The sequence below is a fragment of the Heptranchias perlo genome, chromosome 4, assembly GCF_035084215.1.
Source record: "Heptranchias perlo isolate sHepPer1 chromosome 4, sHepPer1.hap1, whole genome shotgun sequence".
NCBI classification, from domain to species: Eukaryota; Metazoa; Chordata; class Chondrichthyes; order Hexanchiformes; family Hexanchidae; genus Heptranchias; species Heptranchias perlo.
In genome coordinates this window covers 5,707,732-5,729,028 of record NC_090328.1, presented here as the reverse complement: position 1 = coordinate 5,729,028, position 21,297 = coordinate 5,707,732, and the positions used below count along the sequence as shown (strand labels likewise).

The following is a 21,297-nucleotide window of genomic DNA, read 5'->3' as shown; positions in this document are numbered from 1 at the left end:
GATGATGGGACAGTATTTGTAATGAGACAGTGTTTGATGGGACAGTGTTTGATGGGACAGTATTTTTAATGAGACAGTGTTTGATGAGACAGTGTTTGATGGGACAGTGTTTAATGGGACAGTGTTTCATGGGACAGTGTTTGATGGGACAGTGTTTGATGGGACAGTATTTGTAATGAGACAGTGTTTGATGGGACAGTATTTGTAATGAGACAGTGTTTAATGGGACAGTGATGATGGGACAGTATTTTTAATGAGACAGTGTTTGATGGGACAGTGTTTGATGGGACAGTGTTTCATGGGACAGTGTTTGATGGGACAGTGTTTGATGGGACAGTATTTGTAATGAGACAGTGTTTGATGGGACAGTATTTGATGGGACAGTATTTTTAATGAGACAGTGTTTGATGAGACAGTGTTTGATGGGACAGTGTTTAATGGGACAGTGTTTCATGGGACAGTGTTTGATGGGACAGTGTTTGATGGGACAGTATTTGTAATGAGACAGTGTTTGATGGGACAGTATTTGTAATGAGACAGTGTTTAATGGGACAGTGATGATGGGACAGTATTTTTAATGAGACAGTGTTTGATGGGACAGTGTTTGATGGGACAGTGTTTCATGGGACAGTGTTTGATGGGACAGTGTTTAACTGGACAGTGTTTGATGGGACAGTGTTTAACTGGACAGTGTTTGATGAGACAGTGTTTGATGGGACAGTGTTTAATGGGACAGTGTTTCATGGGACAGTGTTCGATGAGACAGTGATAATGGGACAGTATTTGTAATGAGACAGTGTTTGATGGGACAGTGTTTGATGGGACAGTATTTTTAATGAGACAGTGTTTGATGAGACAGTGTTTGATGGGACAGTGTTTAATGGGACAGTGTTTCATGGGACAGTGTTTGATGGGACAGTGTTTGATGGGACAGTATTTGTAATGAGACAGTGTTTGATGGGACAGTATTTGTAATGAGACAGTGTTTAATGGGACAGTGATGATGGGACAGTATTTTTAATGAGACAGTGTTTGATGGGACAGTGTTTGATGGGACAGTGTTTCATGGGACAGCGTTTGATGGGACAGTGTTTAACTGGACAGTGTTTGATGGGACAGTGTTTAACTGGACAGTGTTTGATGGGACAGTGTTTGATGGGACAGTGTTTCATGGGACAGTGTTTGATGGGACAGTGATTAACTGGACAATGTTTGATGGGACAGTCTTTAACTGGACAGTGTTTGATGGGACAGTGTTTAACTGGACAGTGTTTGATGGGACTGTATTTGATGAGACAAAACCAGCAACATTAAAATGGGGGAATCGTCAGGAACAGAACTGGAAATGGAGCCACTCCATTTTAACACCTGCCCCACCCCCCAACTCCTTTCCCTCCGATTGGGAAGAGTTAAAACTCCCCATCATGATTCACATTGAGCAATCATGAGGCACGTTGAAAGGAGGGGTCAGATCCCTGGATAGGTCGGGACAGAGTTCCCCTCCGTCTGCTCCTGTCATGGTATCGCAGACTGCGACAGTCTGTTGTGTCCTTCACCACTTAGCTGTCCAGGAAAACCTGGAAGTTGATGGACCTGAGGAGGGAGGGAGGGAGAGGCAGGCGGTGATACCACCAGACACAGGAAGGGGAAGTGGCCCAAACCAACAGTCGCAGCAGCTGCAGCTTGTGCTGAATCATGAACCGCTACTTCGCAAAAACAATCTCCTTTTGTCGAGAAGTTTTATCTTCACTGATGGTCTTTTCATAAAAAAAAGAAGGACTTGCATTTATATCGCGCCTTTCACAACCTCAGAACGTCCCAAAGCGCTTTACAGCCAATGAAGTAGTTTTTGAAGCCTTGTAATGTTGGAAATGCAGCAGCAGCAAGATCCCACAAACAGCAATGTGATAATGACCAGATCATCTGTTTAATGATGTTGGTTGAGGGATAAATGTTGGCCCAGGCCACTCTTCTTTGATATGGTGCTGTGGGATCTTTTACCTTCACCTGAGAGGGCAGACGGGGCCTCGGTTTAACATCTCAACAGAAAGCCGGCACACTCTGACAGTGCAGCTCTTCCTTCGCACTGCCCTGGGAGTGTTAGCCTAGATTTTGTGCTCAAGTCTGTGGAATGGGACTATGAACCCATTGGACCTTCTAACTCAGAGGCGAGAGTGCTCCGCACTGAGCCATGCTGACACCTGAAGTCCCTCCCTGCCTTCTTGTATGAAGCAGTGACTTGGAAGCACAAAGCCAGCTCAGTGCAGTCACTACAATGGATCACCTGCTTGTTTACTGTCTTCAGAAAATCATCAATTCACAATGTAAACCATCCCAATAACCCCACAAAAACCAATGTAGAAAATTTACTCTTCTGCTTCTCCTCAGGCCTATTCTGACAATTTGTCTGAGCGGCATGTAAGGGGCAGAGTTCTGAGAAGTAGACGGCTGCTCAGAACTCCTATGAGCCTCTTGGGACAGATTTCACTTGAAGCCATCGAGTCCTGAGATGGACATTTTTCACCAGGCTGTGTATTTAGCACTGGCTCATCCACAGCCTGGTTTTGCTGTGTTCTTTCCACCTGTGAAGGCGTCTGTGTCGCTGTCCTGTGGGAGAGCAGCAGAATCTGTGGGGGACTGTCTGGAACTCTCTGGTTGTTAAGGCAGCGGTTTGTGCTGTGATGGAAACTATCAGATTGTTCATCAGACGCTCCATCATGGTGGGTTCCACAGGTGCGCTGATGGGGGTGACCACCCATTCCATGTTAGAATGGATGGGCTCCAAGCTCTGCGCAAAGCCCCGTGCCAAGATGGAGCTGGACTCCTCCGTTCCCCTTGACATTGTGTGCAGGCATTCTGGCAGGCTTCCCAGTGCCTCAAGCATTTGGTTGTGCACAGCCATCAGCTTTCTTCTGTCGCCCGGCCCATCGAAGTCTTCATCTGAGTCCCCTGCAGTAGAACCATTGTGCGACCTCGCCCTCCGACGAGCTGGCATCTGCGGTAACCATTCCCCCTGCCCCAGCTCCTGAGTACTTGTGCCCGGTGACTCACCACGTGCAGATCCCTCCTCTAACCTAGCCTCTAAAGCTCTAGTTCTCTAAAGGAAGTGAAGAAACTCTTTGTGGAACTTCTGTATTTCAGTGTCAAAAAGCAGCGAGTGAGAAGGACCAAACATCGAAGAGTCAGCAATGAGTTCTCTCTACGTTTGTCTTTCCACAGTCCTGCTGTGGGTCTCGGGAAGCGGTTACGGTAGGTGCTTTCCAATAAGAACTGTTCAAATTTATTTTGTTACACAAACTGCCCTTTTTATCGTTTCACCGCAGGGCCGTGAGCGGGTGAAGGTCCAGGGGAGCGACGGGCAGAGTCAGAGGCACAGGGAGAGGTAGAGCGAGTGTCAGGTTTTTAGCGAGACACAGGGGGAGCGTGGTTAGTCATTGAATGACCGGGGAGTCAAAGGTGGTGGAGATATTCCTGCACAGGAGGGGAGGAAAAAGAATGGGAGAGCAATAGTGATAGGGGATTCCATCGTAAGGGGAACAGATAGGCGTTTCTGCGGCCGCAGACGTGACTCCAGGATGGTATGTTGCCTCCCTGGTGCTAGGGTCAAGGATGTCACGGAGAGGCTGCAGGACATTCTGAAGGGGGAGGGTGAACAGCCAGAGGTCGTGGTCCATATCGGTACCAACGACATCGATAAAAAAAGGGATGAAGTCCTGCAAGCAGAATATAGAGAGTGAGGAAATAAATTAAAAAGCAGGACCTCTAAGGTAGTAATCTCAGGATTACTCCCAGTGCCACATGCTAGCGAGAGCAGAAATAGGAGAATAGACCAGATGAATGCTTGCGATGGTGTAGGAGGGAGGGGTTTAAATTCCTGAGGCATTATAGAATCATAGAATCATAGAAGTTACAACATGGAAACAGGCCCTTCGGCCCAACATGTCCATGTCGCCCAGTTTATACCACTAAGCTAGTCCCAATTGCCTGCACTTGGCCCATATCCCTCGATACCCATCTTCCCCATGTAACTGTCCAAATGCTTTTTAAAAGACAAAATTGTACCCGCCTCTACTACTGCCTCTGGCAGCTCGTTCCAGACACTCACCACCCTTTGAGTGAAAAAATTGCCCCTCTGGATCCTTTTGTATCTCTCCCCTCTCACCTTAAATCTGTGCCCCCTCATTATAGACTCCCCTACCTTTGGGAAAAGATTTTGACTATCGACCTTATCTATGCCCCTCATTATTTTATAGACTTCTATAAGATCACCCCTTAACCTCCTACTCTCCAGGGAAAAAAGTCCCAGTCTGTCTAACCTCTCCCTGTAAGTCAAACCATCAAGTCCCGGTAGCATCCTAGTAAATCTTTTCTGCATTGGGACCGATTCTGGGAAAGGCAGGACCTGTACAAGCTGGACAGGTTGCACCCAAGCAGAACTGGGACCAATATCCTCACGGGGGCATTTGCAAGTTCTGTTGGGGAGGGTTTAAACTAGTATGGCAGGGGGATGGGAACCAAAGGGCAGGTACAGATAGGACAAATTCAGACCAGGAAACGGGAAGTAGAAAAGCATTTAGTGACGTAGTTAGCGACTCAGAAAGGCAAAAGAAGCAAAGGTTAAATAGTGTTCAGTACAGGAATTTGACGGGGTTAAAGGGTATATACTCCAATGTAAGGAGTATTACAAACAAAGCAGATGAGCTAAGGGCACAGATAGACACATGGCAGCATGATATCATTGCTATAATGGAAACCTGGCTTAAAGAGTGGGATAATTGGCAGCTCAATATCCCTGGATATAGAGTTTTCAGGCAGGATAGAGTGGGTGATAAAAAAGGAGGGGGGGTAGCATTATTGGTTAAAGAATCAATTACAGTTGTGAGAAGGGATGATATGCTTAATGGATCATCAATTGAGGCCATATGGGTTGAGCTGAGAAATAAAAAAGGGGCAGTCACACTACTAGGAGTGTACTACAGACCCCCGAATAGTGAAAGGGAGATAGAAGAACAAATATGTAGGCAAATTTCTGAGTGCAAAAATAAGAGGGCAATAATAGTAGGGGACTTCAACTACCCTAACATCAACAGAGATTCAAACAGTACGAGGGGCACAGAGGGCGCAAAATTCTTGATCGGTGTCCAGGAGAACTTTTTTAGCCCAACAAGAGGGGATGCAATTCCAGATTTAGTCCTGGGAAATTAAGGTGGGCGAGTGGGTGAAGTGACAGTGGGTGACCAAATTGGGGATAGTGACCACAATTCAGTTAGTTTTAGCATTATTATGGAAAAGGACAGAGTTAATTCAGGAGTAAATGTTTTAAATTGAGGGAAGGCAAATTTTACAGAACTAAGAGGTGATTTGGCAGAAGTGGACTGGACACAACTACTTCTTCAACATTCACAATAAATTGTATTATTATCACCACTACTGCCACGTCTTGCCCATTCTTGACTGGCTTGTGGAATAAGTCCCTTTCATGACATTCACCATGAACACCCACACTTGATGTCACCCATTGGGTCATTCTACAGTGGGTATAGGTTTAGTTGCATCACTGTTTTGTGCAGGGGGCAGGGGAGGGGGCTGGTGTGACCGCTCCTCTGTCCAGATGATGAGGGCTGGACTCTTCACACTGTCTGATGTTAGGAGAACTGTTCACATATCAGTGACTCCCTGGCCTCACAAGCAGCCAGGTGAGCCGCTGTTCTGCCCATGGGTTGTTCCTCCTCCTCGTCCTCCTCCTCCTCGTCCTCCTCCTCCTCCTCCTCAATATGGGTGGCAGATGTGGATGGGGCCTCCTCCAGCGGCACCCCTCTCTGTTGTGCCGTGTTGTGCAGGGCACAACACACGACTATAATGCGGCCCACTCTGTCTGGTGCGTATTGAAGTGCTCCCCCAGAACGATCAAGGCACCTGAAGCGCATCTTGAGCAGCCCTATAACATGCTCAATTGTGGACCTGGTAGCGATGTGGCTGTCGTTATATCGACGCTGTGTCATAAGCCACGTGTGCAGGGGGTATCCCTTGTCCCCGAGGAGCCAGCCCTTGCAGGTGTTGGGTGAGTGGAAGAGGGGAAGGACGGTGGACTCCCGGAGGATGAAGGAATTGTGGCAGCTGCCAGGGTATCTGGCGCACACGTGTAGGAATCTCTTGCGGTGGTCACAGATGAGATGAGTGTTGATGGAGTGATAGCCCTTCCTGTTGATGAACAGTCCTGGCTCGTGTGGTGGTGCTCGTATTGCTATATGGGTGCAATCGATTACACCCTGCACCCGTGGGAAGCCAGCCACAGCGTGGAATCCCACTGCCCTCTCCATCTGGCTGAGGTCATTGATATAGTGCGAGGCCCTGCAGAACAAGCCATCGGTGACCGGCCTTATGCACCTGTGTGCAGACGACTGAGAGACCCTGGTGATGTCCCTGGTGGCACCCTGGAAGGATCTGGAGGTGAATAAGTTGAGGGCAGTGGTGACTTTGACAGCAACAGGTAAGGTGATGCTGCTCGGTCCAGCTGGGAGCAGCTTATCATGAAGGAGGCTGCAGATGTCCGCGACTACCTGGCGACTGACTCTGAGCCTCCGTGTGCACTGCTCCTCAGAGAGGTCCAGGAAGCTGAGCCTCGGTCTGTGGACCCTGTGGCGAGGGTAGTGCCCTCTGCGACGCATCTCTCTCTGCGGTTGCCCTCACTCCCGCTGTGCAGGTGTGTCACAGCACTGTGTTGTGGAGCTCCACGTGTCAGTGGTGGATGGCGTGGACGGCGAGGCTGGCGATGCTGTTCGCCCTCCGAGGAGGTCATGACTGCAGCTACGGCGGCCCCCATCCAGAAGGTGTACATCTGAGGGGGTCCGCAAGGTAGGTACATGTGTCTGGACACTGGGGTGGACTCACTGTGGAGCATCCGCGATGCAGAGAAACTCGTGGATAGCACGTTTAGCGAGTTGGTCACACCGCAGGTAAAGGGTATACAGGCAGGAAGTGAATGGGTGACCACCAGGAAGAGTAAGAGATGCAGGCAGGTAGTGCAGGGGTCCCCTGTGGCCATCCCCCTCTCAAACAGATATGCCACTTTGGATGCTGTTGGGGGGGATGACTTATCAGGGGAAGGCAGCAGCAGCCAACTTCCTGGCACCACGGGTAGCTCTGCTGCACAGGCTGGGAGGAAAAAGAGTGGCAGAGCTATAGTGATAGGGGACTCAATTGTAAGGGGAATAGACAGGCGTTTCTGCGGCCGCAACCGAGACTCCAGGATGGTGTGTTGCCTCCCTGGTGCAAGGATCAAGGATGTCTCGGAGCGGCTACAGAACATTTTGGAGGGGGAGGGCGAACAGCCAGCTGTCGTGGTGCACATAGGCACCAACGATATAGGTAAAAAAGGGGATGAGGTCCTAAAAGCAGAATATAGGGAGTTAGGAGGTAAATTAAAAAATAGGACCTCAAAGGTAGTAATCTCAGGATTGCTGCCAGTGCCACGTGCTAGTCAGAGTAGAAATAGGAGGATATTTCAAATGAATACGTGGCTAGAGGAATGGTGCAAGGGGGAGGGATTCAAATTCCTGGGACACTGGAAACGGTTCTGGGGGAGGTGGGACCAGTACAAACCGGATGGTCTGCACCTGGGCAGGGCCGGGACCGCTGTCCTAGGAGGAGTGTTTGCTAGTGCTGTTGGGGAGGGTTTAAACTAAAGTGGCAGGGGGTTGGGAACCTGAGCAGGGAGAGAGAGGAAAGCGTAACAGGAAGGGACAGAAGGTATGGAGTAATAGGTAAAGTGTTAAAAAAGGAAAAAGCAGGAACTAAGCGTCACAAAACAGATTTGAAAGTTCTTTATCTGAATGCACGTAGCATTCGTAATAAAATGGACGAGTTAACGGCACAAATAACTACGTATGGGTATGATCTTGTGGCCATTACAGAAACATGGCTGCAGGGTGACAACGACTGGGAATTAAATATGCCAGGGTATTTAACAATCAGGAAGGACAGGCAGGAAGGAAGGGGAGGTGGGGTGGCTATGTTAATAAAGGAAGGAATCACTGTAATACAGAGAAATGATATTGGGACAAAGCATCAAGATAATGAAACAGTTTGGGTGGAGATAAGGAATAATAAGGGAAAAAAAACATTAGTGGGCGTAGTATATAGGCCTCCTAATAGTTGCAACTCTGCTGGAAGAAGTATTAATCAGGAGATAGTCGGGGCATGTAATAAGGGAACAGCCATAATTATGGGGGATTTTAATTATCATATTAACTGGACAAATCAAATTGGGCAGAGCAGCCTTGAGGACGAGTTCATTGAGTGCATCAGGGATGGATTTCTTGAGCAGTATGTAACTGATCCTACAAGGGGGCAGGCAACCTTGGACCTGGTCCTGTGTAATGAGTCAGGATTAATTAATAATGTCCTAGTTAAGGATCCCCTTGGAACGAGCGACCACAACATGGTTGAATTCCATATCCAATTAGAGGGTGAGAAGGTTGATTCTCAAACAAGCGTACTGAGCTTGAATAAAGGAGACTATGATGGTATGAGAGCGGAATTGATTAAAGTGGACTGGGAAAATAGATTAAAGGGTAAGACGGTACATGAGCAGTGGTGTTCATTTAGGGAGTTATTTTACAACTTTCAAAATAAATATATTCCACTGAGGAAAAAAGGGTGTAAAAGAAATGACAGCCATCCGTGGCTAAGTAAAGAAATCAAGGATAGTATCCGACTAAAAACAAGGACATATAAGGTAGCCAAACTTAGTGGGAGGATAGAAGATTGGGAATTCTTCAAAAGACAGCAAAAAGTAACTAAAGGATTGATTAAGAAAGGGAAGTTAGATTATGAAAAGAAATTAGCAAAAAATATAAAAACAGATAGCAAGAGTTTCTATAGTTATATAAAAAGAAAAAGGGTGGCTAAGGCAAACATAGGTCCCTTAGAGGATGAGACCGGGAAATTAATGGTGGGAAACATGGAGATGGCAAAAATGCTGAACAAATATTTTGTTTCAGTCTTCACAGTAGAGGACACTAAGAATATCCCAACACTGGACAAACAGGGGACTCTCGGGGGGGAGGAGCTAAATACGATTAAAATCACTCAGGAGATGGTACTCAGTAAAATAATGGGACTCAAGGCGGATAAATCCCCTGGACCTGATGGCTTCCATCCTAGGGTCTTGAGGGAAGTGGCAGTAGGGATTGTGGATGCTTTGGTGATAGTTTTCCAAAATTCCCTGGACTCAGGAGAGGTCCCGGCAGATTGGAAAACTGCTAATGTAACACCGTTATTTAAAAAGGGTAGTAGGCAGAAGGCTGGAAATTATAGGCCAGTTAGCTTAACATCTGTGGTGGGTAAAATTTTGGAGTCTATTATTAAGGAGACAGTAACGGAACATTTAGATAAGCATAATTTAATAGGACAAAGTCAGCATGGCTTTATGAAGGGGAAGTCATGTCTGACAAATTTGCTTGAGTTCTTCGAGGATATAACGTATAGGGTGGATAAAGGGGAACCAGTGGACATAGTGTATTTAGACTTCCAGAAGGCATTCGACAAGGTGCCACATAAAAGATTATTACTTAAGATAAAAAATCACGGGATTGGGGGTAATATTCTGGCATGGGTGGAGGATTGGTTATCGAACAGGAAGCAGAGAGTTGGGATAAATGGTTCATTTTCGGACTGGCAACCAGTAACCAGTGGTGTTCCACAGGGGTCGGTGCTGGGTCCCCAACTCTTTACAATCTATATTAACGATTTGGAGGAGGGGACCGAGTGCAACATATCAAAATTTGCAGATGATACAAAGATGGGAGGGAAAGTAGAGAGTGAGGAGGACATAAAAAACCTGCAAGGGGATATAGACAGGCTGGGTGAGTGGGCGGAGATTTGGCAGATGCAATATAATATTGGAAAATGTGAGGTTATGCACTTTGGCAGGAAAAATCAGAGAGCAAGTTATTTTCTTAATGGCGAGAGACTGGAAAGTACTGCAGTACAAAGGGATCTGGGGGTCCTAGTGCAAGAAAATCAAAAAGTTGGTATGCAGGTGCAGCAGGTGATCAAGAAAGCCAACGGAATGTTGGCTTTTATTGCTAGGGGGATAGAATATAAAAACAAGGAGGTATTGCTGCAGTTATATAAGGTATTGGTGAGACCGCACCTGGAATACTGCATACAGTTTTGGTCTCCATACTTAAGAAAAGACATACTTGCTCTCGAGGCAGTACAAAGAAGGTTCACTCGGTTAATCCCGGGGATGAGGGGGCGGACATATGAGGAGAGGTTGAGTAGATTGGGACTCTACTCATTGGAGTTCAGAAGAATGAGAGGCGATCTTATTGAAACATATAAGATTGTGAAGGGTCTTGATCGGGTGGATGCAGTAAGGATGTTCCCAAAGATGGGTGAAACTAGAACTAGGGGGCATAATCTTAGAATAAGGGGCTGCTCTTTCAAAACTGAGATGAGGAGAAACTTCTTCACTCAGAGGGTGGTAGGTCTGTGGAATTTGCTGCCCCAGGAAGCTGTGGAAGCTACATCATTAGATAAATTTAAAACAGAAATAGACAGTTTCCTGGAAGTAAAGGGAATTAGGGGTTATGGGGAGCGGGCAGGAAATTGGACATGAAGCTGAGTTCGGATCGGTCAATGCCCTGTGGGTGGCGGAGAGGGCCCAGGGGCTATGTGGCCGGGTCCTGCTCCGACTTCTTGTGTTCTTTAGATTTGTGGTTGGGATCAGATCAGCCATGATCTTATTGAATGGCGGAGCAGGCTCGAGGGGCCGATTGGCCTACTCCTGCTCCAATTTCTTATGTTCTTATGTTCTTATGTTCCAAGTTGGTGAATTTTTGTGTTAGGACGAGGGTGGTGGAGGCCAAACTTTGTCCAAAGTGACAGATTGGCCTCCTGCAATGGCTGAGGGTCTCCCCCCACAACCTGTCAAATGGACCTTTGCAGCTGCCACAGGCTGGTGGCTGCAACACATCAGTTTCAACTGGGAGTGTTTCCCCCGGTACGGGAAACCCGCTCAGTTGAGATAAAAATCCCACCCCTCCTAAAATATCCTCCCATTCAGGTCTCCTAGCGACCTGAACTATCAAATTAATTGCCTTAAGTGGGATCCCATCGGCTTTAATTGCCGGCGGGAGTCCCGCATGCGGGGGCTGCACGCACATCTAAGCGCGTCACTGGGGAACCCGGAAGAGGGCGGGTTGGAGCCGGGCTCTGGACCTGCCCCGGGAATCCCCGATTTTCAGAGCCCCCCCGCCACGAACCCGCCGTCTCGGACGTCCAAAAATTGAGTCCAATGTGTTACAAAAAATAAGAGTGTGTTAATGTTAGAGCCAGAACTTTTGGGACCGAGATTAGAAAACATTTCTACACACAAAGGGTGGTAGAAGTTTGGAACTCTCTTCCGCAAACGGCAAGTAATGCTAGCTCAATTGCTAAATTTAAATGTGAGATAGATAGCTTTTTGGCAATCAAAGGTATTAAGGGATATGGGCCAAAGGCGGGTATATGGAGTTAGATCACAGATCAGCCATGATCTTATCAAATGGTGGAGCAGGCACGAGGGGCTGAATGGCCTACTCCTGTTCCTATGTTCCTAATGTGGTACAAATAATACGAGTGTGTTAGTGTGTTTCAAATAATATGAGTGTGTTAATGTGTTACAAATAATATGAGTGTGTTAATGTGTTACAAATAATATGAGTGTGTTAATGTGTTACAAATAATACATGTGTGTTAATGTGTTACAAATAATACGAGTGTGTTAGTGTGTTACAAATAATATGGGTGTGTTAATGTGTTACAAATAATACGAGTGTGTTAGTGTGTTACAAATAATATGAGTGTGTTAATGTGTTACAAATAATATGAGTGTGTTGATGTGTTACAAATAATACGAGTGTGTTAGTGTGTTACAAATAATATGAGTGTGTTAATGTGTTACAAATAATACATGTGTGTTAATGTGTTACAAATAATACAAGTGTGTTACAAATAATACATGTGTGTTAATGTGTTACAAATAATACGAGTGTGTTAATATGTTACAAATAATATGAGTGTGTTAATGTGTTACAAACAATACATGTGTGTTAATGTGTTACAAATAATACGAGTGTGTTAGTGTGTAACAAATAATACATGTGTGTTAATGTGTTACAAATAATACGAGTGTGTTAATATGTTACAAATAATACATGTGTGTTAATGTGTTACAAATAATATGAGTGTGTTAATTGTGTTACAAATAATATGAGTTAGTGTGTTACAAATAATACGAGTGTGTTAATATGTTACAAATAATATGAGTGTGTTAATGTGTTACAAACAATATGAGTGTGTTAATTGCGTTACAAATAATACGAGTGTGTTAATGTGTTACAAATAATATGAGTGTGTTAATTGCATTACAAATAATACGAGTGTGTTAATGTGTTACAAATAATACATGTGTGTTAATTGCATTACAAATAATACGAGTGTGTTAATGTGGTTACAAATAATACTGATAGATGTGTGCACAGCCCCCGCATGCGGGACTCCCGCCGGAAATTAAAGCCGGCGTGATCCCACTTTAACCAATTAATTAGATAGTTCAGGTCGTTTGCAGACCTGAATTGTAGGATATTTTAGGAGGGGCAGGATTTTCAACTCAACTGAGCGTGTTTCCCATACTGGGGGAAACACTCCCAGTTGAAATGGACGTGTTGCAGCCACCAGCCTGTGGCAGCTGCAAAGGTCCATTTGACAGGTGTCGGGGGGAGACCCTCACTCATTGCAGGAGGCCACTCTGTCACTTTGGACAAAGTTTGGCCTCCACCACTCTCCTCCTAACAATAAAATTCACAAACTTGCAGCAGGCACAAGTTGCTGCATGGGGTTGTGATATAGTGACTATAACGGAGACCTGGCTTAAACATGGGCAGGAATGGAAACTTAACATTCCTGGCTACAATATATTCAGGAGGGAGAGGAAAAGAAAAGAGAAAGGGGGTGGGGGTGGCAGTATTGATCAAGGATAATATTACAGTTCCACAGAGGGACGATATACTAGAGGGCTCAAAGACTGAATCTATTTGGTTAGTTAAGGAACAGAAAAGGAGCTGTTACATTGCTGTGTGCTCACTGCAGACCCCCAAATAGTGAGAAGGAGATAGAGGAGCAAATCAGTAGGCAAATTTCAGAGAAATGTAACAATAATAGAGCAGCTATAGGTGACTTCAATTACCCTAATATAGACTGGGGAAAAAACAGTGGCAAGGACAAGGAGGGTTAAGAATTGCTAAAATGTGTACAGGAGAACTTTCTTAATTAGTGTGTTTCCAGCCCAACGAGGAAGGAAAGAGTGCTGGAACTTTTTTTTTTATTCGTTCACGGGATGTGGGTGTCGCTGGCGAGGCCGGCATTTATTGCCCATCCCTAATTGCCCTTGAGAAGGTGGTGGTGAGCCGCCTTCTTGAACCGCTGCAGTCCGTGTGGTGACGGTTCTCCCACAGTGCTGTTAAGAAGGGAGTTCCAGGATTTTGACCTAGCGACGATGAAGGAACGGCGATATATTTCCAAGTCGGGATGGTGTGTGACTTGGAGGGGAACGTGCAGGTGGTGTTGTTCCCATGTGCCTGCTGCCCTTGTCCTTCTAGGTGGTAGAGGTTGCGGGTTTGGGAGGTGCTGTCGAAGAAGCCTTGGCGAGTTGCTGCAGTGCATCCTGTGGATGGTACACACTGCAGCCACGGCACGCCGGTGGTGAAGGGAGTGAATGTTTAGGGTGGTGGATGGGGTGCCAATCAAGCGGGCTGCTTTATCTTGGATGGTGTCGAGCTTCTTGAGTGTTGTTGGACCTGCATTCATCCAGGCAAGTGGAGAGTATTCCATCACACTCCTGACTTGTGCCTTGTAGCTGGTGGAAAGGCTTTGGGGAGTCAGGAGGTGAGTCACTTGCCACAGAATACCCAGTCTCTGACCTGCTCTCGTAGCCACAGTATTTATGTGGCTGGTCCAGTTAAGTTTCTGGTCAATGGTGACCCCCAGGATGTTGATGGTGGGGGATTCGGCGATGGTAATGCTGTTGAATGTCAAGGGGAGGTGGTTGGACTCTCTTTTGCTGGAGATGGTCATGGCCTGGCATTTGTCTGGCACGAATGTTACTTGCCACTTATCAGCCCAATCCTGGATGTTGTCCAGGTCTTGCTGCATGCTGGCACGGACTGCTTCATTATCTGAGGGGTTGCGAATGGAACTGAACACTGTGCAATCATCAGCGAACGTCCCCATTTCTGACCTTATGATGGAGGGAAGGTCATTGATGAAGCAGCTGAAGATGGTTGGGCCTAGGACACTGCCCTGAGGAACTCCTGCAGCAATGTCCTGGGGCTGAAATGATTGGCCTCCAACAACCACTACCATCTTCCTTTGTGCTAGGTATGACTCCAGCCACTGGAGAGTTTTCCCCCTGATTCCCATTGACTTCAATTTTACTCGGGCTCCTTGGTGCCACACTCGGTCAAATGCTGCCTTTTTGTCAAGGGCAGTCACTCTCACCTCACCTCTGGAATTCAGCTATTTTGTCCATGTTTGGACCAAGGCTGTAATGAGGTCTGGATCCGAATGGTCCTGGCAGAACCCAAACTGAACATCGGTGAGCAGGTTATTGGTGAGTAAGTGCCGCTTGATAGTACTGTCGATGACACCTTCCATCACTTTGCTGATGACTGAGAGTAGACTGATGGGGCGGTAATTGGCCGGATTGGATTTGTCCTGCTTTTTGTGGACAGGACATACCTGGGCAAGGTAGATGCCAGTGTTGTAGCTGTACTGGAACAGTTTGGCTAGAGGCGCAGCTGGTTCTGGAGCACAAGTCTTCAGTACTACAGCTGGGATGTTGTCGGGGCCCATAGCCTTTGATTTATCCAGTGCACTCAGCTGATTCTTGATATCACGTTGAGCGAATCGAATTTGCTGACTTCTATGATGGTGGGGATATCGGGAGGAGGCCGAGATGGATCATCCACTCGGCACTTCTGGCTGAAGATAGTTGCAAACGCTTCAGCCTTGTCTTTTGCACTCGCCTGCTGGAATGAAGTAGGATAATTAGAGTCATAGAGTCATAGAGTTATACAGCACGGATAGAGGCCCTTCGGCCCATCGTGTCTGCGCCGGCCATCAAGCCCTAATTAGATTATAATCACTATTACCCAGATGTTCTCCCACTGAAACACACTCCCAATTGGAGTGTGTTTCAGTGGGAGAACATCTGGGTAATAGTGATCATAATCAAATTAGGTTTAAAGTAGTTATGGAAAGGGACAAAGAAAAATTAAATGTGAAAATACCCAACTAGAAGAGAGCCAATTTCAGTGATTTGCAAAGGGATTGAGCACAGGTGGGCTAGAAACAAAGACTGACCAAGAAAACAGTAAATGAGCAATGGCAGGCTTTCAAGATGGAGATAGTTCGGGTACAAACCAAACATATTCCAATAAGGAGGAAAGATGGAACATCTGAAGATAGTGCTCCCTGGATGACAAAGGAAATAGAAGTTAAAATAAAACAGGAAAAGGAGGTTTATCGGAACATAGGAATATCGGAACATAGGAACAGGAGTAGGCCATTCAGCCCCTCGTGCCTGCTCCGCCATTTGATAAGATCATGGCTGATCTGTGATCTAACTCCATATACCCGCCTTAGGCCCACATCCCTTAATACCTTTGGTTGCCAAAAAGCTATCTATCTCAGATTTAAAGGTTTATGACAAATGTCAGGTCCAGAATAGTCAAAAACCAGGCAGAATACAAAGAGTACAGGGAAAACTGAAAAAGGATACAGGAAGGGCAAAGAGAGAGTATGAGGAAAGATTAGCGGGTAATGTAAGTCTGAACCCAAAAATCTTTTATAAACATAGAAAAAGTAAAAGAACAGTTAAAGGATTGATGGGTCTCATTGGGGACAAAGAAGGAGATCTTCTTGTAGCGGCAGAGGGCATGACTGAGATACTGAATGAGGACTTTGCATCTGTCTTCACAAAAGAAGAGGATGAAGTTAATGTTACAGTAAAGGAGGAGGGAGTTGAGATATTGGATAGGATAAAATTAGATAGAAAGGAGGTGCTAAATGGGTTGGCAACACTCAACATTAACAAGTCACCCGGTCCAGATGAGATACTTCCCAGGTTGCAGAGGAAATCTAGGGTGGAGATAGCAGAAGCTCTGACCACAATCTTTCAATCCTCCTTGGATATGGGAGTGGTGCCAGAGGACTGGAGGATTGCAAATGTTCCACCCTTGTTCAAAAAAGGGAGAGGGATAAACCCGGCAATTACAGACCATCAGCCTAGCGTCAGTGGTGGGAAAACTACTAGAATCCATTGTCAAGGACAAAATTAATTCTCACTTGGAGAAGCAGACTCAACAGAGGTGGCGGTACAGTGATATACAGTCAGGAGGGAGAGGCCCTGGGAGTTCTCAACATTGTCTCCGGACCCCGTGAAATCTCATGGCATCAGGTCAAACATGGGCAAGGAAACCTCCTGCTGATTACCACCTACCGTCCTCCCTCAGCTGATGAATCAGTCCTCCTCCATGTTGAGCACCACTTGGAGGAAGCACTGAGGGTAGCAAGGGCACAGAATATACTGTTGGTGGGGGACTTCAATGTCCATCACCAAGAGTGGCTCGGTAGCACCACTACTGACCGAGCTGGCCGAGTCCTGAAGGACATAGCTGCAAGACTGGGCCTGCGGCAGGTGGTGAGCGAACCAACACGAGGGAAATACCTGCTTGGCCTCATCCTCACCAATCTACCTGTCGCAAATGCATCTGTCCATGACAGTATTGGTAGGAGTGACCACCGCACAGTCCTCGTGGAGATGAAGTCCCGACTTCGCACTGAGGACACCATCCAACGTGTTGTGTGGCACGACCACCGTGCTAAATGGGATAGATTCAGAACAGATCTAGCAGCTCAAAACTGGGCATCCATGAGGTGCTGTGGGCCATCAGCAGCAGCAGAACTGTATTCCAGCACAATCTGTAACCTCATGTCCTGGCACATTCCTCACTCTACCATTACCAACAAGCCAGAGGATCAACCCTGGTTCAATGAGGAGTGTAGAAGAGCATGCCAGGAGCAGCACCAGGCGTACCTAAAAATGAGGGGTCACAGTCTCAGGATACGGGGTAGGACATTTAGGACTGAGATGAGGAGAAATTTCTTCACTGAGAGTGGTGAACCTGTGGAATTCTCTACCACAGGAGGCTGCGGAGGCCAAGTCACTGAATATATTTAAGAAGGAGCTAGATGGATTTCTAGACACAAAAGGCATCAAGGGGTATGGGGAGAGAGCGGGAACATGGTATTGAGATAGAGGATCAGCCATGATCATATTGAACAGCGGAGCAGGCTCGAAGGGCCGAATGGCCTACTCCTGCTCCTATTTTCCATGTTTCTATGTTTCTATGTGATGGAATATTCTCCACTTGCCTGGATGAGTGGAGCTCCAAGAACACTCAGGAAGCTCGACACCATCCAGGACAAAGCAGCCCGCTTGATTGGCACCCCATCCACCACCTTAAACATTCACTCCCTTCACCACCGGCGCACCGCGGCTGCAGTGTGTACCGTCTACAGGATGCACTGCAGCAACTCGCCAAGGCTTCTTCGACAGCACCTCCCAAACCTGCGACCTCTACCACCTGGAAGGACAAGGGCAGCAGGCACATGGGAACAACACCACCTGCACGTTCCCCTCCAAGTCACACACCATCCCGACTTGGAAATATATCGCCATTCCTTCATCGTCGCTGGGTCAAAATCCTGGAACACCCTTCCTAACAGCACTGTGGGAGAACATGGACTGCAGCAGTTCAAGAAGACGGCTCATCACCACCTTCTCAAGGGCAATTAGGGATGGGCAATAAAATCGGGCCTTGCCAGCGATGCCCACATCCCATGAACAAATTAAAAAAACCCATAGCAGGTGCCATTCGGCCCATTGTGCCTGTTTGAAAGAGCTGTCCAATTTAGTCCCACAACCCAAAAAAATTGAGTCAGCTGCTAAGATTCTAGACTTGGGTAAGGCCAACCTCAATGGGATGAGGCAGAGACTGTCCACAGTAAACTGGGAAAATCTGTGAATGGGTAAAACGACTGATGATCAGTGGGAAATGTTTAAAGAAACATTTAACGTGATACAGAATCGGTTTATACTCCTGAGGGGCAAGAACTCTACTTGCCAAAAAAAACAACCATGGACTACTGAAGAGGTAAGGGACAGTATAAGACATAAGGAAAGGGCATACAAAAAGGCAAAAAATGGCACAGATCCTGGTGAATGGGAAAGATACAAAGATCAACAAAGGGTCACAAAACAGATAGTAAGAGCTACAAAAAGAGAGTATGAAAAGAAACTTGCAAGGGATATCAAAACCAATACGAAGAACTTTTATAGTTATATCAGGAAAAAGAGGGTGGTCAGGAGCAGTGTTGACCCATTAAAAACTGAAAGTGGGGATATTGTATTGGCAATGGGGAAATGGCGGACATGTTGAACGATTACTTTGCGTCAGTATTTACAGTAGAAAAAGAGGATAGCATGCCGGAAATCCCAAGAAAACTAACATTGAATCGGGGACAGGGACTCGATAAAATGAACATAAGTAAAGCAACAGCAATGAAGAAAATAATAGCACTAAAGAGTGACAAATCCCCAGGACCAGATGGTTTCCATCCCAGGGTTTTAAAGGAAGTAGGTGAGCACATTGCAGATGCCCTAACTATAATCTTTCAAAGTTCTCTAGATTCAGGAACTGTCCCTCTAGATTGGAAAATTGCACATGTCACTCCGCTTTTTAAGAAAGGAGAGAGAGGGAAACCAGGGAATTATAGACCGGTTAGCCGAACATCTGCTGTGGGGAAAATGCTGGAGTCTATAATTAAGGATAGGGTGACTGAACACCTCGAGAATTTTCAGTTAATCAGAGAGAGCCAGCATGGATTTGTGAAAGGTTGGTCGTGCCTGACAAACCTGATTGAATTTTTTGAAGAGGTGACTAAAGTAGTGGACAGGGGAATGTCAATGGATGTTATTTATATGGACTTCCAGAAGGCATTTGATAAGGTCCCACATAAGAGTCTGTTAGCTAAGATAGAAGCCCATGGAATCGAGGGAAAGGTACGGACTTGGTTAGGACGTTGGCTGAGCGAAAGGCGACAGTGAGTAGGGATAATGGGTAAGTACTCACATTGGCAGGATGTGACTAGTGGAGTCCCGCAGGGATCTGTCTTGGGGCTTCAATTATTCACAATATTTATTAACAACTTCGATGAAGGCACAGAAAGTCTCATATCTAAGTTTGCCGATGACACAAAGATTGGTGGCATTGTAAGCAGTGTAGATGAAAACTTAAAATTACAAAACGATATTGATAGATTAGGTGAATGGGCAAAACTGTGGCAAATGGAATTCAATGTGGACAAATGTGAGGTCATCCACTTTGGATTAAAAAAAGGATAGAACAGGGTACTTTCTAAATGGTAAAAAGTTAAAAACAGTGGATGTCCAAAGGGACTTAGGGGTTCAGGTACAGAGATCATTGAAGTGTCATGAACAGGTGCAAAAAATAATCAAGAAGGCTAATAGAATGCTGGCCTTTATATCTAGAGGACTGGAGTACAAGGGGGCAGAGGTTATGCTGCAGCTATACAAAACCCTGGTTAGACCGCACCTGGAGTACTGTGAGCAGTTCTGGGCACCGCACCTTCGGAAGGACATATTGGCCTTGGAGGGAGTGCAGCGTAGGTTTACTAGAATGATACCCGGACTTCAAGGGTTAAGTTACGAGGAGAGATTACACAAATTGGGGTTGTATTCTCTGGAATTTAGAAGGTTAAGGGGTGATCTGATCGAAGTTTATAAGATATTAAGGGGAACAGATAGGGTGGATAGAGAGAAACTATTTCTGCTGGTTGGGGATTTTAGGAGTAAGGGGCACAGTCTAAAAATTAGAGCCAGACCTTTCAGGAGTGAGATTAGAAAACATTTCTACACACAAAGGGTGGTAGAAGTTTGGAACTCTCTTCCGCAAATGGCAATTGATACTAGCTCAATTGCTAAATTTAAATCTGAGATAGATAGCTTTTTGGCAACCAATGGTATTAAGGGACATGGGCCAAAGGCGGGGATATGGAGTTAGATCACAGATCAGCCATGATCTTATCAAATGGCAGAGCAGGCACGAGGAGCTGAATGGCATACTCCTGTTCCTATGTTCCTATGTTGTAACCCAGCTCGTTCTCCATAGCCCTGCAATATGGATAAGTGTGAAGTGATCCACTTTGGGAGGAACATGGAGAGGCAGTATAATCTAAATGGTTCTTTTTGAGGGGGTGGCATGAGCAGAGGGCCCTGGGGGTGCATAGTCACAAATCGTGGAAGATGGCACGGCAAGTTGATTAGACGGTTATGAAAGCGTATGGGATACTTGGCTTTGTAAATAGGGGCATTGAATACAAAAACAAGGAAGTTGTGCTAAACCTTTACAAATCGCTGGTTGGGCCTCAGCTGGAGTATTGTGTACAATTCTGGGCACCGCACTTTCAGAAGGATGTCAAGGCCTTGGAGAGGGTGCAGAGGAGGTTTACCAGGATGATACCAGGAATGAGGGACTTCAGTTTTTGTGGAGAGACTGGAGAAGCCGGGATTGTTCTCCTTAGAACAGAGAAGGATAAGGGGAGACCTGATAGAGGTATTCAAAATGATGAGGGGTTTTAACAGAGCAAGTAAGGAGAAACCTTTTCCTCTGGCAAGTGGGTCAGTAACCAGAGGTCATAGATTTAAAATAATTGGCAAAAGAACGAGAGGGGAAATGAGGAGAAATTTTTTCACACAGAGGGTTGTTAATATCTGGAACGCACCACCTGAAAAGTGTGGTGGAAACAGATTCCACAGGAATTTTCAAAAGGCAATTGGACATGTACTTGAAGAGGATTAATTTGCAGGGTTATGGGGAAAAGCTGGGGTGTGGGATTAAATTGGACAGCTCTTTCAAAGAGCCGGCACAGGCACGACGGGCCGAATGGCCTCCTTCTGTGCTGTTAGATTCTATCATTTTATGATTCAACAGCTTTTTGGGGGAGAGAGTTCCAGTTTCCCACTGGTGTGAAGAGGTGTTTCCTGACATCATCCCTGAACGGCCCAGCTCTAAATTAAATATCATACCCCTTTGCTCTGGACTCCACCCACCAGAGGAAATAGTCAAGTCGTCTTTTCAACCGCAATTAGAAAATCCGTTGTTTCAG

The 21,297-nt window shown here is 46.1% G+C and overlaps 1 protein-coding gene across 2 annotated transcripts in view; it reads left to right on the top strand.

The window, feature by feature from the left end:
• The first annotated feature begins 3,165 nt into the window (after nt 1-3,165).
• Nucleotides 3,166-21,297, top strand: part of LOC137320706 (polymeric immunoglobulin receptor-like) — a 788,493-nt gene continuing 770,361 nt past the window's right edge. For both annotated transcript variants that reach the window (XM_067982404.1, XM_067982403.1), the window contains exon 1: nt 3,166-3,249. In XM_067982404.1, the coding sequence (XP_067838505.1) occupies nt 3,189-3,249 (61 nt within the window). In that variant the 5' untranslated portion in view covers nt 3,166-3,188. The remainder of the gene's footprint in view (nt 3,250-21,297) is intronic.